General features: G+C 35.1%; 3 protein-coding genes across 3 annotated transcripts; 1 reads left to right on the top strand and 2 right to left on the bottom strand.

Moving 5' to 3' along the window:
- Positions 1–1,292: 1,292 nt before the first annotated feature.
- EV154DRAFT_533172 (uncharacterized protein) lies at positions 1,293–5,335 on the bottom strand. The gene is made up of 7 exons (XM_051603967.1): positions 4,920–5,335; positions 4,786–4,857; positions 1,692–4,728; positions 1,613–1,670; positions 1,515–1,588; positions 1,473–1,490; positions 1,293–1,448 (listed from the first exon to the last, which is right to left on the bottom strand). The coding sequence occupies exons 1-7, from the start codon at positions 5,117–5,119 to the stop codon at positions 1,374–1,376; spliced, it is 3,534 nt and encodes a 1,177-aa protein (XP_051450217.1). The 5' UTR covers positions 5,120–5,335; the 3' UTR covers positions 1,293–1,373.
- Positions 5,336–7,455: 2,120 nt separating this feature from the next.
- EV154DRAFT_572180 (uncharacterized protein) lies at positions 7,456–8,541 on the top strand (the record flags this gene model as incomplete). Its single annotated transcript, XM_051606316.1, has 4 exons — positions 7,456–7,717; positions 7,783–8,212; positions 8,313–8,393; positions 8,472–8,541. The coding sequence occupies 4 exons, from the start codon at positions 7,456–7,458 to the stop codon at positions 8,539–8,541; spliced, it is 843 nt and encodes a 280-aa protein (XP_051450216.1).
- A 6,842-nt stretch (positions 8,542–15,383) lies between these two features.
- EV154DRAFT_488721 (uncharacterized protein) lies at positions 15,384–16,827 on the bottom strand (the record flags this gene model as incomplete). Its single annotated transcript, XM_051599176.1, has 6 exons — positions 15,384–15,418; positions 15,675–15,791; positions 16,256–16,336; positions 16,507–16,551; positions 16,589–16,717; positions 16,800–16,827. 6 exons carry the CDS (start codon positions 16,825–16,827, stop codon positions 15,384–15,386), a joined length of 435 nt encoding a protein of 144 aa, XP_051450215.1.
- Between the last annotated feature and the right edge of the window lie 1,371 nt (positions 16,828–18,198).

The raw sequence follows: 18,198 nt of genomic DNA, 5'->3' as shown, positions 1-18,198 counted from the left end.
TGCTTTGGTTCTGATGTGGTTGCATAACACCATGAAGCAGGAGACACTCTGTATAATATTTGGTGTCCCTGCTGCAACACTCAGTAGATTTAAAACTATGGGTATTCAAACCCTCTTAAACGTTTTTGAAAAAAACAAAAAAGACCCTCGTTGGAAAATTGGTTGGCCCACTACAGATGAAATGACAACGTTTAACGATATGGTGCTTACGAACACCACAAATGACTTTGAGAAACAGGTGTTAGAAGGAGTGTTTGGCTTTGTTGACGGTCTTAACCTTAGAATACAACATCCTGAAGACCCATTCGAGCAAAATGCGTACTATAACGGATGGAAAGGTGATTGCTATGCCTCACAGGTTTTAGTATATACCCCGGATGGCTGTATCGCCTATGTGAGGTAGGATTGACATACTTGTTTGATTCTCTAAACAAACAAAACTAAATTGACTCTGTTTCTTATAGATATAACTGTCCTGGTTCTTGGCATGATGCCGAAATAGCAATTCCACTTTACGAAAGGTTCCTTGCTTACAAATGTCCAAGCCCTTTCAAGCTTCTTGCTGATTCTGCTTTCCCTTGTAAGCGAGAGTTTGAAAACAAAGTGCTAAGTGTACCAAGAGAAAACGCAATTGGCATTGAAAGAGCCAGCGTGCAGACACAAAAGAAACATGCTATCATTACCAAGCATAGACAGGCAGTGGAATGGGGTATGAGAGCCATACAAGGGTCTTTTGGAAGACTTCATACCAAGCTTCCTTCGGATAAAATTAAGCGTTATGAAATCTTGACCCTTGTATGGAGACTACACAACTTCCGTGTAAGAACGGTTGGCGTCAACTAAATTAATACTGTTTACTCTGCTAATTGGAAGGCGAGAGAGCAAGAAATTTTGAATTATGAAAATTAATAAAATTTATTGAAAGTTAATTCTATTTTATGGTTTTGGAACAAAAAAAAATTAACTCGGAAAATCAAATTCCCGGAGTTAATTCTATTCTATTTAATTCTATTTTGCATTTTGGAAGTCATCCAGTATAAAGAAATAGTGTATGAATTAATGGATACCTACACAACCAGTTGAAAACTTTAAATATTTCTTAAATTCTGCACCAAAAGTAAATTCCCGTGTCAGAATTTTTTTTTAAAAAAATAAAACTTTGCGATTGGGCGAAAAAACAAAATACGTGATTGAAGGCCAGATGTTATGAAATAAACAACTGAATGAAGGTTTTGTGCACCTTGAAAACTACTTTAGCGTCTTTTATGGGGGTCAGGATAGCGATTCGTGCAGCTAAGCATTTTTATTGGATAACAAAATGGAAGAGACTTTTATTTTTTTGAAAAAATGACATGTAAAAAAAAACAAAATGATTAGTTTCTTTCATTTTCTAAAATTTTGAAATAACGATTAGTGTTATGGAGCCACCAGAAAGTACCGAACTTGCACTTGTTGATAAGAGAATACTTGACAGTGTCAATCTCAGTTTCCTGAGACATGTCAAGTAATTCCACCACAGTCAGTTTATACTTCAGCAAGTCCAAGATTTCTTCAGTTTTCTTGGTGAGGAGATTACCACCTTCGTCAGCTTGATAGACAGAAATGAGGCTACTGTCATCGTGAATCACGAAGGCTGGCCTGGGAACAAGTTCATACACCTCAACAATAGCCTGATCGCCGCGAAGTTTTACCACCTTTCCAAGCAGACGACGCGCCCCAAGAGAATCCAAGTCAACATCGAGAATAGCCGTCATGTTCAAAGCAATCTTCTTTCCAGCAATATATTCAGTACTGCCGAATTCCCGATTAGCAGAATAGTACATGTCCTCACTGTACCTATCGAACCACGCTTTGACCAGACTACCACGAGTTTTCATACCGTTATCCCAAACAAGACCCATCGCAATACTTCTCAGCATTACCTCACGACCGTTAATAAGAGCCAAATCACGAGAAGGGTTTTGTTTGTTGGTCTTCATGACAATTGCCCTAATGTGTTTGTTGAATTGCTCGTTCTTTTCAGTTGCGAGAAGCACAGGAGAAGCAAATCGAAGACAATCCTCTACCAAATGGACTATCAAATGAGTCTTTAAACGATTACACAATGGACCACCAGTTTTGGCGTATGGAATCGTAGCACCATTAGATTGTTCACCAGAAAGACCATAGATCTCTTCAGAAGTAGTTTGACTGGGCACTGATGCAGTTGTCGTTGCTGTTGCTGGCTCTCCACGAGTACGTCGGTTACTGGGAACAACGGTACGATCAAGGTTATCCAGAGCAACAACAGTATCATCAACGGATTGACGCAATAAATCGAGATAGGCAGAAAAGTTGGTATGTATTTCACAGTTATAACACAATGAGCAAAGCTCACCAAGCTTGTCAAAAGTACTAATAACGTTATCCATTCGGTGGAATTGATCATTACGAAGGTTGAGGAAATCAATGTGGTCACGAGCAACTCTGAGAACAATTGGGAGCATCTGAATCATAAGTTTGAAGTCTCTTCCAAGAAAGCTTTTGTATCCTTTGAGATGCGTCGACAAATTGGTAAAAGCCTTAGACCCATACTTTGCACACAAAATACTAATGCGATCAACCTGCTTCTTGTTGAAAAAGCAATCAGCAGCTTTGTTGAACGTGTATTTGATTAAACCGAGACATAGGCCATGCAGAATTTCTACCGGTGTATCCTTGCTAGGATCCCAAGAAGACAAAGTCAAAAGCCTTTTACCAGCAGTTTCCTTGAAGCCGAGGTCCATCAAGTTTTCGACCATGATATAATCACCCTGTCTGTTACGAACACGTATCGAGAAATCAGTACTATCCGAGTCATCGCTTGGAAATAAACTCATCCAGTGACCTTTTTCTCTTGGAACTGACATGTGTTCTTCGGCCGTGGTAATTCTATTAGGATCAAAAGCATCAGCATGTCGACACCAGAAGCATTTTCTACACGGATAAGTAGCTGTTGAAGCTTTCAAACAAGAAACCTCGGCATGACGAGGATTGTCAGCCTTGATAAACAAAAGAGGAGCAACAACAAAGACTTCTTCCTTGAGAATAGCATCAAACATCGGCAGACCAGTTTCCAGTTTCTTCAAATCGGGGACAAGGGAAGGCAACTGTTCCATAGCAGTATGACGATTTGATCCACATATAAAAAATTGATTCAAATAAGGATTGGCAACACTAAGAGGAACAGCGGCAGGATTCATCGACCACGAATCGAAACAATTCCATTTTGATGTGGAGTTACCACTGGTATCATCAGAGAAAAGGTTGTACGGAATTACTCTAACGACCTGGTAGTTTGGCGAATTGGGATTTATGCTTCTTATACGTGATCTAATGGGCAGTGGACGCTTGTACTTATTACCAGTATCAATCATGTCATGATGAGCGCGAATCAATCGAGTATTAGCAACAACATCTCTAGAACAAAGATAATCGTCACCATTTATTTGTTGTAAGCTGGTAAATGCATCGAAGGATTCATGTTCGGCACGAAAGACATTATTGATGTCAAGGTCGGTTATGGGACAGTGGAGAAGGATGTCGTATAAACAGCACATTTCAAGATTATTATCGGGTTTAATTGGATACAAATCAACGTTCACAACTTTTGATATTTGGAATATCTTGGCCACTTTAAAATATTGGCGATCACGAAGAGGAATATTGCTCTCAGACAGCAAAGAGACTTTATCCGATACCCAGAGTTGAAGATTTGGACCAGTAATTATCATGGGATGCTCAAACAATCTATCACAATTCCACTTTTCACCTTGACTTAGCTTGATTCGTTGGTTAGGTGTTCGATCAGGAAGATCTGACAGGAAACCAGACATACAGGGATTACCTACGAGAAGTCGCAAGTGTTCAGATACATCATTAAGAAACAAGTCAGGCTTTGATGCGACAACAACAGGAACAGCGGGTGCAGAAGCAGTTGTATTTGTTGTTGCAGCAGGATCAGTGGCAGGAGCAGAGGTATTGGCAGAAGCAGAGGTAGAGGCAGGAGCAGAGGTAGAGGCAGGAGCAGGAGCAGAGGCGTCAGCTGCTGTAGCAGTACCAGATGTGCTAGTTGATGTGGCAGGTTCAGTAGGTTCGACAAGAAGTCCGCCGTTATCATCTTTCGCACAATGGGGAGCATGAGGAAAACAAGGTATACAACTTTTCTTGGATTTGTGAAATCTGGAAACGCTGTGGGGAGTGGGATAACCACGGAAATCATAAATAACATCAGAAGGATCCAAAGCTAGTTGAGCTCTGTACTCTTTGATTGCAATTTCAGCCATATATTTACCAAAATCAAGAACTGATTTGATTTGGACTTCTGAATACTTAAAGCTACCAGACTTGAAGAAAAGAAGGGCATGCATTATGTATTCATTTTTGAAAGGATATGCTGGATTGTCGTTGACATCACCACTCAAATCAAGATATTCATCATTACCATCATCACCACCATCACCATTAGAGCCGTTGTTGACGTCGTTAACAGGAACAGGAGGTTCATTAGATTCGCTATCATCATCAGATTCCCCTCCGTTGTTAAAATCATTGTTGAAATGGTCAAAGGCATTACCACCATCGAATTCTTCTTCACCATCATCACGCTCATCATCATCACCGTCACCATCATAATCATCATATTGATTTTCATCAAATTCATTTGCAGGTTCAGACAATGGTTCGGCAGTGCGTTCAGGTTGGATTGGTCTAATGTATATTGATGTAAGTAATTTGAATATATTTAACAGCCTTAAATAACTTTACCTTTCAATGGACTCCATATCAGAACTACGAGATTCGCTTAGCGGGATAGTAGGTTGTTCGTCAGAGGTATTCCTAAAAATAATAATGATAAGTACAAACTGACTATTTTTAAATTGATGAAGACGCTCACTTACTGTTGTTGGATGTCATTGGCAGGTAGTGATCCTTGATTGGACTGAATCGCCTCCAGAAGTTCTAAGTGGTGTCCTGATCTTTGATGCACTTTAAAAGAGTGTCGATTAATTGTACTGTATTTACATAACACACACGTTTGCTCCTGAGGCGGTAAAGCAGGTTTTGCACGGAACTTATTTGTTCCAGGTGTTTTTTTCATAGTGTTTTAAAATTAAAGTAAGTTGTTTATAATAAAATAAAGATTTTTAATAAAGTGCACTCTGGGGATTGTGTTTGGTTTATATATCGTTCAGATCAAAAAATGTGTTTAATGCTTAGCTTATGCGGACATAAGCTGTCAATTTGATTGGTGCAATAATTTACAAACGTCATTGCGGAACGATATTTTGTCACGCAACCCAACTTTCTTAGGTCGCTTTTCTTTCTCTTACGTATTTTTTTAAAACCGTGGCGTGTCTTCACAAACGCGTGATTATTGCTTGTAATATTATGATGCTTATGAACAATGGTATGTCATAGAACATCTGTCTTAACAATACTATCATAAGTCATTCTACTAATTCTTCTCTCACAGTCAATTTAATCAAAGTCAAACGCGAAAAAGGTAGCTATTTCATGACTTATGCAATAATATAATCTTCTATCCCCTTTTACTTTCAAGATGTGTATCTATAAAGGTATACTTTATTCTGTACTGTGCTTCCCTGTAATAATATATCACTAACAAACGCCTTTTTATTTTTTAGAGGCTCTTTTCTCTTTGAAATACCGTAAGTAATATCTTGGTGATTATTTTACATCCTAAACTAATACATAACGCGTTTCATTTGTCAATAGATATATCGCGTAAAGCTTCATACAAGGTACTATAATTTTAACATAATCATTTTACGTTTTACTAAACACATTATTCACTTTAAAATTAGCTCGTGATACTGCTTAAGCACGGATAAAATGTAAGTACAACATCTACCACAGACACTTGAATATCACATTAATACCTTTTTCCGTAGCTTCAGCTCAAACAGAATCAGTTTTGCGTGGGTTTTCTAGCTTGAATTCACTGTCTGCTATACGTGTCATGCGTGGCCTGTCTGGGCTACGTGGTCTGCCCTGTCTGTCAAGGCTGAATAGCCTGCCTGGTCGGCCTGCGTAGCCCCGAGGGGCAAACAGGCGCTTTTTGCCGGTTTCTGATTTTGTGGGCCAATTTTTTATATAAATAAATTTCGCTTTTTAAGGCAATTTTAAAAAAAAACTATTTTCGTATTTTGTATTTGTATTTTATTGTTTTGTTTGTACAGCAAGGAAACGTAAACAAAACCACAAAACCAAAAAGGAAACTCTTTTCATATCTATTTTTACTTTTTTTTTTGGGAAAAAAATGGTCTTGAAATTTTAAAGTTTACACCTGGTTGTGTATCTTCTACAACCAAATATACAAATTTCGATAAGATATTCTATATTTGGGATCGTATTTTATGCATTAGAAAATTAAAGCATAAATGATCAATTACAACTATTATGTTCTATTGCCAATTACACTTGACAAACAAGTATGTATCTTTTAACAGTATCCGTTACACGATCTTACAAAGAAGTGTGCCACTGCACCAAGTATTTGTCAGAATACTCGTGTTCCCGTTTCACACATCTGGGACAACGTTACCTTTAATCAATTCTAACGAGTAGAGTTTAGATAACACAAGATGGATGACTAAAATATAGATTTATTCCAAAACCAGAAAGGTTGACTCATCATAAATCGATGAGATGTTGGCAATATAAAAAGGATTGATTATTTCATAGCAGCAGAGTTCTTTAGTCTATTTTTACCCTAATAAAAATATTCGTTTTATCTCATTATTTTTATACGTGCATTTTATCAAATATCACAAGAATATCTTGGTGTGAATAGATTTAGAACGACGTCGAGAGTATGAATGAAAGAAGAGTTGGTTGGCTAACGATTGATAAGTCTGTGGGAAGACTGACTGTATATGATTGGTGTGTTTTGCGACAAGGATCACCACCAGCAACCACAACAAGGGCAGCATCAGAGACAACAACAGCAACATCTTCAAAGGAAGATGTGGTGACCTAGCAAGGCTATAGCCATATTAGAGCTAACAAAGGTTTATCCATGCTGATACCATTTGTGATATAAGCTTAACAATAAATGTCATAGTAAGAACTATAAGGATATTACATCACCAGTCTAATTTAGTACGTCTGAGAAATACTTAAAATTTAGTTTAAACCAAAGAGAGTTAAGAAGACTTAACATTTATTAGAACAAGACTAAATTAGTGACTATGTAATAATCGTATACATTTTTGGTTAATCAATGATAACTTCAAGATAGCACTAGAGATATGAACACAGCAGACAATCTTTTATATAAATACTCGTACATTTCATTTATTAATAAAGGACAATCTTATAAACAGTCTCAAACTACTCCTATAGTCTTTTTATAATTTTACTTTATCTTAAAACACAACAGAAGATTCTGAGTTTGTAGCAATAGCTACCGGAATGCTAGCTGACGTTGAAACAAAAACAGCAGGACGAACGCAAGCACAAGCACAAGCAGCAGCACAAGCAGCAGCAACAACAGCATCATCAGCCACAACGGCAACAGAAGAAATATCCACAACAGTGGCTAGACCACCCACAGCAAGACCATCTGCATTGGTTGAGGAGGTGCAGGAAGCTGCGGAGGCAGCAACAAGAGCAGCAGCAGCAGACAGAGTAACCATTGCAAGAGGATTGGAAGATTTGGAATTTTCTGAACTTCGTAGCAACGTCATGTTGCGTTTGAAAGAAAACACAATAGCCGTGCGTATAAGGATACATTTAAAGATAGAGCCAACGAGCTCAATTTGGTTGTGCGTAGAAGTGGTACTGGTGCGGCATTAGACAAATTGAGGCAGTCAAAAAACTTGGAAGAATTAACGGCTCAATTAAGCCAAGTAGCTGAAACTATCAATTTCAAGAATGAAACAGGCCAAGTGATGAAGAATATTTTGAGCCTGTATCAATATATGACATTTGTGGAATCTATCTTGCATCGATTCTATTCTGCACATGATGCGCAGGAGAAAATGGTGGCGAATGGTGCTTCGGCTCCAAAATGTTATGAGAATAAAATTAGAGGTGAACGCGTCTTGCGCCTTTACGGCATGCTTGGAATGAAAGGAGTGTTAGCCGTGGAGATTATCACGATGGGAAGTTATAAATTGGATGAACGAAGTTTACGTGGAAACGCACTAGCACGCAACAGCCATTCGACGTAGCTTTAAACTGTCCGCCGCGCATTTTTTCTATGTTTGCTAGGTGGATTACTCGATGAGTATTAGTGATAAAAACAAAATAAAATTACCGATGGATAGGGAAGAAGCTAAACTATTTTTACAAACGTTTAACAACACTGGACAAATGTGGGAACGATACAGACAAGAACGTTATTCTACGTAACACAACGAGGTCTTTTTAACGTTTCTACTTTTGTTCCAAAGAACGGTGATCCCATTGACGTATTTATGTTTTAGTACCATACACTACGCGCTCTACACTGTTCTTCCCTCTGAAGGCCTAGCCTTGACAGACATAGCACCCTGAATGAAATTCGGAACTACATAAAGTTATAATGAATGCCTTCGAGGATTTCTAACGTTACATTTCTAGGGCAAACTTGTTTATTCGGTTTTATAATTTTTATGAGTCTAAAGTTAGATGAATAGAGTATAATGTTATACTCATCTTTTAGATATACGGTTACCAACATGTAAGAATCCGGTTCGAAAGATAATCGACACTAATCTTTGAGAGCGTCGACGGTTTTTTCTATATAAGATTATAGGAATTAATAAACGACTTCTAGTTGATGAGTGTTAAATTATCCGCAGGGTAAATATTGGGGTGAAGGATGAGATTGTATATCTCACTATTAGGAGCGAATTATCTGGTTGATACCGGAATATTCGAGTGGATGACCCTATTTTGGGGATATTTATCAAATTTCGTCAGATAGTTATCTTGTTATGATATCTCATTAATATACAATCGGCCAAGGTCAAGAGCAAAAAGGCGGACAGAACAGACAGAAGAATATTTGCTTCTACAAACAGAGTTGTTCACCGAATGAAATTTGACATTTTTTCACGAAAATAGCCAAAGCTCGTACCAAAATGTTATAATCAGTTTTGACGACATAACTAATAAGTTAATGGAATAAATTACCAAGAATCAAGAGATGCAGTGTATAAAATATATTATAATTAGGAGTTACTTCTAATTAACATGGTACTTCCATATTTTTATTGGATGGAAAATGGGAACACGTGCTTAAGTACTAGCGAGTACGGAGGAAGTTATTAACCGTATCGCCAATCGGTATGGCAGGTAATTTTTTTGCCAACAACCAGTACTGATAAATAATTTGAATAGTTTTAGCATGATACAAGAGATATCTCCACTGCATTTGGGGTAACCAGCAACGGAATTGACACCATATTTACCTTGACATTTTTTTAAATACATAAAAAACCCGACAATATAACCAAATAATACTTTTTCCGACACTTCTAAAGGACTGACGCCATTTGGACAGTTTTAGGAAAAACTTGTACGTTCATGGAGCAAGTATGAGAACAAAATACCAAGTAACCATCACCAGCCAAAAGATATTTTAGTAAAAGTATAATTCACATAAAGGCAAGAAATATTTCTCAGAAGTCCCAAAAAAATTATAAAGACGTAGGAGTAGTTTTAATAAAATGCCAATAGCCTGGGAAGTCTAATTAAATTGTTAAAAAAAGTCTCTACCATAAAGGAAAGACACGACACAGTCAGAAATAAAAACCCAAAAATACTTTTGTCAACTACGCAAAAAGTTTGACTGACGCAGTAAATAGCCTTGTTATAACAGTCGAAGCTTGATATGGAGTATACATCTCCTAAATATTACGAACAGAGAACAATTATTGACCAGAAAACAAAAGATTTTATCAAAAAATGTCGAAGTTGCAGAATACCTATTAATTATACCATATGCTTAAACAAGCAGTACTTGTAACAGTTTTAGAATTTACTAGCTAATGTTTAAACAATATATAAACACCAAACAGTCATTGTTGATGAAGTAAGTCTGTAATTGTTAAATGATAACTAAAAATCGATTGAATTATTTGATGAACGATATACAAGTGATAGGGAATATCTGTGACGGTGGTAGTACTTGGTAGGGCAGCTTTAATTAAAATGTAGAAATGAATCAGCAAATGACACAAAGTGCGCAATGAATTTACTAAAAACACGAATAGTCAGTAGTTGATCGAATTTTTTAAGAAAGCAGCAACTTTTGGCACATTTAAATACTTCTGTCCCTTTCCAAAGACTCTGTCAAATACATACGAGATAGGCAGAACGTAAACTGACTTAGTAATCAACCAAATACGTTATAAAATAAATAAATAAAAAGGACACAGAAACAAAAACAGAAAAATATTTCTCAGAAATTGAAAAAAATTTCAAAGACTTGGGAAAATATTTTTTAGGTCTAGAATAATTATCTTTGAGCGTAAAATCTATTAAAAGAAGAGTAGAAAGGACGATAGTTTGTTTATATGTCAACTAGTGGTAATAAATGGCTAAATTGTAGCGATTTATTACGAATTCACTCATAAGTATATTGTAGTGACGTACAATATAAGCTCTAATAAGAAATCATCAAAAGAACAAGGCGATTATTTATACGCCAAACATTATCTTAGAGTGTATTTATAGAATCACCGCGCGTAAGAAGGTAATAACTTCTAAAGCATGAATAATAACAGGACTCTTTTTAACCATTTCTGTGAATATTTTAACCAAACACAAAGATCTTCGGATCATGTTTGGATACAATAGTTGCGGTATCGATGGACAGGAAACAAAAAATATCTGACAGTTTTTTTAAAACTTCTTAGTAGGTTGCTAGTGATATAAAATTTTTTGCAGTGTCTCGCCCGTGTTTGTGCCAAGTAAAAGAAAGATTGATCAATGACTAAGAAAAAAGTACCGACATGTAAAAAAAAAACCAAACAATAGGTAACAATAGGTAAGTAATGACCCTTTGCACAAAAGCCAGAATGGAAGGCAGATTGAAATACTTTCAGATTACGTTAAAAACTACGTACACCGCGAGCAAAATCAGTAGGTAATGAAATGAATTCGTATTGAACTAAATGTGTCCATGAATAAGTAAAAAATGAAAATATCACAAGATATTGTTTTTAAGACACATTTAAATGACCACAAAAACAGAAGTAATTAAAACAACATCTTATGCACTTCTCGCAAGAGTTTGAAAACAGGAAACTAAAGTGTGGTATCAATCCGAAAGAGATTGCCAGAAGGAAAATATTTTATGGAAAGACAGAAAAGTCTTTCTTAGAAGTTAAAAAGTACTTAGAATGCTTATAAAAACATCGTAATAATGTAACTACGCTGAAAAAAGTAACCCCAAGCTGTTTAAGCAACTACAAAAAAGTCCATCACCAAAAATGATGAAGTGAAGGACAAAATAATAAAGTAGGAACTATAAGGTCGTAGATTGTTGTGCAAAATATAAGAAACGATATGTGACCACATAATTAAATGTCTGTTTAATCGATCTAGCACATAATAGGGCAACGTCCTAGAAAATATAGTAAGGATTAAACAACATTAAACAAAGTACCAAACGTACGAAGCCAATATAGGGATTGGTGGAAGATACATATTCTATCAAATGATCTTGTTCATCAACGGTTTTTGAAATAGTTTCGGCGTACGCCAGAGAAGCATTGCACCAAGTAAAACGAGTTTACAATCATCATACAATCGTGATAAAGTCTATATCAAGTAATTACTGAGTATGAGATAAAGTTTTCATCGGACGTATAAATGAAATGAGACATGCTGAAGAAGATCTGGTATTTCCAAGCATCTTTTTGTGTGGGATTTATTGTTATTCCATCCATATTCTCAAAAAATAGACATATTGATTAAAGAGACGAAAATGGACTAAAATTAGTTTGTTACGACCACATTCGGAAATGAAGGAGAAGCCGAATGGATATAGATTAAGATAGAGAGTATATTAACACACGCCATGTCAGAAAAACACCAATAGACGCATTGTGGGACTAAATACTTTATTGAAATCAAGAAAAAAAAGATAATATCATAAAATAATAGTTTCTTAGTGACGTTTATATGATGGGACCTTGATAAATCGCTCTCCCATGACATGCTATTAATCATCATAACTGTTAGGAACCAGCCGTCTAAACATGGCGCACTAGTAGAAAGAAAGGCAAACAAAAATAAATGTTTTACATAAATATATACAAAAAAAAAAAAAAATTAAAAGTCTGAATGAATTTATAACGCCATGGGAGCAATGCAAATATATTCAGAATTGTCTGCAATATGTAAACAAAAGGCCAGATAGGTCTTGTTATCAAATAATTCCTAAAAAAATGATGAAGTCGTAAAAATTCATCAAGCCTGAAAGTATGTACAGGTCACAATTAAGGAGAGATGTCATGCAACATATCATACATAGTTATGGATTTTAGAGAAAAACCCATATAGGTTACTTGGAATGAAAATGGACAAGGACCAAAAAATAAAATACCAGCAGAATATTGAGAGCAACATAAAATCCAAGAGCGTCAAGAAGCAAATACAATAACGTATGCAGGTCGATTAAGGTGACAAGAGACCCTAGTATTCAAGAAAAAGGGAATTGCCAAGACGACAGACAATTCAATTTACCAAGTAACTAAGACAACAAGATATCTAAGGCGACTAGATATCTTGGACAACGATATGACGAAGATAATATGATATCTATGACAGCAAGACATACGGGATAACAGTATATCCAAGACGTCAATGTTACTAAGGTAACGAAATATCCAAGGCAACAATGTGGCTAAGGCAACGAAATCGCTCAGACAACATGATACGCACGACAACGAGAAATATAAGACAACCAGATAAATTAGACAGCCAGATATCCAAGGCAACGACGTATCTAAGCGAATATTATATCTAAGACAAAAGATACCTAAGACAACGGATATCTACGACAATGGATAACTACGACGACGGATATCTACGATAACTTATATCTGACGCAACGAGGTAAATAGAACAATAAGATATCTATGACAAGAACATCAATTAAAAGACAGCAAGATATCCGAGATAACATGAGACTTAAGACAACAAGACAGTAGTGTTTCCATGACAAAAAGTATCTTGAACAACCAAACAAGTATGGAAACTAAATAACTATGATAACAACATTTCTAAGAGAATAGGATATCTAAGACGACAAGATTTGTAAAATGACATTATACCTCAGAATACCTGTAACTCACAGAAAATAATACCTTGGACCGACAAATTTTTATGACAACCAAATCACTATGATAACATATTACGCAGGCAACCAAATAGGTAAGACGACAAGTTATCTAAAACAACTAAATATGTAAGACGAGTTGATTGCCACGACAACAGGAATGCAGGAGGACAAGATATGCAAGGCAACCATGTATCTAAGACAACTAGATTACCACGGTACCAAGTTATTTATGACAACCAGTTAACTAGGACAATCAGGTAGGTAGCAAAAACAAGATATATATGACAATAAGATAGCCTAGAAAAGAAGATATCTATGACAACTGCATATGTAAGGTAACATGATATATAAGGTCACAACATATCCAGGACATCATGATAACTAAGACAACAAGATCTCGTAGACAACCAGATAACTATGACTACCAGATAATTGTGACTACGAGACAAATATAACAACTAGATAACTATGACTAATGATAACAAAATGACAACGCAGATCACTATGGATACAAAGATAACCATGACTACCAGATATCTATAACAACATACAACTATGTCAACGAGTTAAGTATGATGAATACATAACCATGTCAACTAGAAACCTATGACAACTAAATACCTATGACAACAGGATGAACAAGCCAACTAGATTTCTATGCCAACAAAAAGAATAACTACGACAATTAGAACATTACGATAAATACCACACTATGAAGATCAGTTATCACTATGACTAACATTAATCACCATGACCAATATTGATCACTATGACAATGATTATTCACTAAGACAACTAATCTAACGTAGACAAACAACGAACATCATCTAGATAACCCATTATCACTAAGACAACTTTATTGCCTAAGATAACAACATAACAAAGGAATCCATGGTATCTAAGGCAACATGATACCTAGGATACCCATATGACTATGACAAAGACATAACGATAGCAACTAGATAATTACGACGAAGAAATAGCCATGACAGGAAGATTACTATGGGGATAAATGATAAGTATGATGAAGATTGATCACTATGAATAACAAAGATAACTATGACGAACAAAGAAAACTATGACGAATAAGGATTAATAAGACGTATATTAAGGACAGTAAAGATTAATGATCAATATAACAATTATTTATCACCATGACGACTACAATTAAACAAGATAAATATGACAAACCATATCGCCTAGACAACACGAATTACTTAGACAACCCTTATATACCGTTCTTCAATTAATAAATAACAAATATAGAAGAACGAAAATTAAACCATATATCAATAAAGAAAAAAAACACAACAACAAAAAAAAAAACGAAATCAACAACAATAAAACATATTAGCAGTAAAGGAACAGAAATAATAGTACCCCTGACGAAACATGGAAAAGAATCTCTAAAAATAGCGAAAAATCACGCGAGTTCAAAAATATATAACATGCCCCACCTTTGATTGGCAGAAGGCAAGTTACACAGGTTTAAAGTCAAAATGCATGATTTTAAGCAGGGAAACAATTTTTATTTCACTATTAAAAACAATTTTAGAATAAAAACAAACAATCCGGCTCCATTACGCTTTGCACCGCAAACACCGCTTTCGAACGGTACTATTTTCAACTCCGTCCGACAGGATTTGATTGGATAAAGCTGCATTGAAAATTGATAATTTTTACGAAATAGTTTAAACTCCGCGTTTTCTTTTTTTGGGACTTTTGAAAAAAAATAATGTTTTTAAAAAATTGACTTTTTTGGAGGTTCCTGTGCGATGATTGGCTGGACAACGGCAGGCATGAAAAGTACTAGTTTAGGATTGTTTCTAGGCGTACTTTAGGTAAATTGTACGGGATTCTAGTCTATTTTCATGATGAAATCGCAAAGTATTGTTCTATATAATTGTTTCTTGCTTTTTTGGTCTAAAGTTACTTTCAAGGTAGGATTCATTCATTTGGCTGACCTCTAGCATTATTATAAAGTACAGCCCAGTTTTATTACAGACTGTAACTTTGTTATTTTACTTCCAATATGGAGGGCCAATATATCTTTGGCAAATTATCACCTTGTAGAAATTAAAACTATGGCCCCTGCTACTGTTTATGTATAAAAAATAAGTAGAAATATGTAGTTTAGTTGCTTTTAGAAAAGCAAAGCCCTTCTGTATTACAAATTTTAGCAAATGTCGAGCAGAAAAAACTGTCGTCAATTGGCTTAATATACCATAGAGTATCCTTGTATCATTGGCATGATAATAAAATTAGTTTAGACGAGTTGTTTATCAAGTTAATAGAATAAATTACGAAATACGAAGTGATTGTATGTATGATATATATTAAAACTGGGAAATACCTGGAATTAATTTAGGACTAACCAGCTCTTCTTTGACAGGAAATGGGAAGACATAGTCGAATATTAACGAAGTAAGGATCAAGACATTAAAAAGAATAATAATACTTAAGGTCGTAACTGTTTGTCAACAACCAGTACTGATAAACAATTGGAATAGGTGTAGAATGATAAAGGAACTTCTACACTGCATATGGTTTAGACGAAACAAGAATTTAGGCAGTTTCGAAAATTATAATTGTCAAAGACATAAAAAAAACCAACAATAAAGACAAATAATATTCTCTGAAACTTTTAAAACATTAACGCAATCCATATCGGTTTAAGAATATCTTCTACGTTGATGATGCAAGTACTAGAACAAAATACCAAGCATACGTCCCAACCCCAAAGATATTTGGAAAAAAGTAACCTTTAAACAAAATGCAAAAAATAATTTTAAAAGTCGAAAAAAATTTACAACGATATAGGAATACTTTTAATAGAATTCTAATCGTCTGCGCTCCGTACACAAATTGTTAAAAAAAGTCTATATCATAAACCAGGTCAGATAAACAAACGTCAGATACCTAACATAATCATACCTGGGCCAAATTCACAAAAGGTTGAATTGCCACAATAATTGGCCTTCATATAACAATTGTAGAAACATATTTTGTAACCATCTACGAAATATTATGAACAAGGAACAATAATTGACTAGATAACCCGAGTCTTGGGCAAAGAAACTTCCAAGTTGTAGAGTAACTGTCATTTATGCCATAAGTCCAAAGTACTCGTATTTGTAACAGTTTTAGCATAGATCAGCTCAGTTTAAAACATGATATGAACTCACAACAGTCGTTGATTAGAAAATAATTCTCCAATTGTTCGACCACAACTTCAAAGTAAGTTACAATACTTTATTAAATAAATACTATAAATTGGGGAATACTGGCAACAGTCGCCTTGATAACTAGTGCAACTGTGAGCAAAATATCGGAAACATTTAACAAAATAACGACCAGTAGCGATGATGGTATTAAAAGGACCAACAATTGGAAGGTCTTGTAATTTTTTATAACCGCGGAAAGTATCCAATTATTTAAATAGTGTAAGCATAGTATAAAGACATTGTAAAATACACACCAGATAAGCAGATCATGAATTCACTCATTATTGAAGAAGAAACCGTCTAAAATACTTAAAAAACTGAGAATATTGCCAATTAAAAACTTTGACAGCAGTTTTTAATAGCCACCAGTGCATATATAGTTTCCGTAGTATCTCCTGTATGACTCTCAAAAGTATAAAAGAGCAATACCAAGAATTCGTTGTAAGCCGAAAGAATTTGGGAAAAGAGGACACATATGACAAAGAAAGAAAAATATTTTTCAGAAGTCGAAAAAAATTTCTAAAGTCATTTGGATAGTGCTAATAGGTATAGAATTGTTATCTGTAACTGTACAAACTATTAAAAAAGTCTGACGAGAAAAATAATCCGTATATCAGTAACGTATTGTTCATAAATGAGTAAAATGTAAAATTTTGTTACAGAGTCACTCAATACTACTTAATAGTAACCTACAGACTGATCGGTAATAACAAATGGTCTACACAACAACGAAATTTCTTTTACGCCAAGCATACATCTACTTTGAATTTACTTATAAATGATCACAAGTGTGAAGGTTAAAACACTAAAAATATGAACAAACAACCGGACTATATTCGGACCATTTCAGCTAACCTTTAAACCAGATTCGAAGGGCGTGTGGTCATTCTTTATAAAATAATTCGGATAATACTGATACGACATACAGAACATCGAACAATCCAATTAAAATTATACTAAATAACTGGTGAATACCATAAACACTTTAAGTAATATCTAGCGCATGCTTATACAAAGTACACGAAAGATAAATTAAACATCGAGTAATGTGAGGATGAAATCTTAAAAGAACCCTTACAATACGTATGACATGAGTCAATGCATAAAATAATTTTATGAGTAAGAGTAGGACCTTTTTTTCAACGAAGTATTTTGATGGCTAGTCCAAAAAATAAATTTATTCAAGGACATCTACCTTATACTGCTTAAGTTAAAAATTCTGCAAGTGAGTGAAAATGAATTGATATAGAGACACCTTCCTATTATCTTCTAGCCTTTAATAAGCATTTGTTGTTACCCCAACATAGTTTGGATCATCTTTGGAAATTATAGACAGGTTACTATACGAGTAGGAGCACCGTTGTGTTTTATATCTAATTATGATCGCAAACTACGTTCATCAGAGCCCATTAAAATCCCTTCCCCTTGCACAACTTTAGTTTCACGCGTATACGCCTTGTTAATAACAAATTATCGAATAGAAAAATAATCCCTTTGTGTTGACCAACAATACCGAATCAAGTTCCATAAAAAAGTTGAAGGTCACTGACCGACTTTGACTAATGATGGGTAATTAAATATTCCGAAATATTTTTCTAACGAAATCTTTAGCAAAAAAATGTGGGAGAATCGCCTCGGCCTCAGGAATACGTT

Source organism: Mucor mucedo (genome assembly GCF_025094135.1).
Source record: "Mucor mucedo strain NRRL 3635 chromosome Unknown EV154scaffold_276, whole genome shotgun sequence".
In the NCBI taxonomy this organism is placed as follows: Eukaryota; Fungi; Mucoromycota; class Mucoromycetes; order Mucorales; family Mucoraceae; genus Mucor; species Mucor mucedo.
The sequence above is the reverse complement of the archived record's forward strand: the minus strand, read 5'-3'. Positions and strand labels throughout refer to the sequence as shown.

Excerpts from the sequence above, each read along its gene's own strand:
- EV154DRAFT_533172 (XM_051603967.1), bottom strand. The coding sequence starts at position 5,119 with ATGAAAAAAACACCTGGAACAAATAAGTTCCGTGCAAAACCTGCTTTA. Across the intron at positions 4,858-4,919 it reads GCCAATGACATCCAACAACA|GAATACCTCTGACGAACAAC; the intron begins GTAAGTGAGCGT and ends TATTATTTTTAG. Across the intron at positions 1,589-1,612 it reads CTTCGTGATTCACGATGACA|CTGACGAAGGTGGTAATCTC; the intron begins GTAGCCTCATTT and ends CTGTCTATCAAG.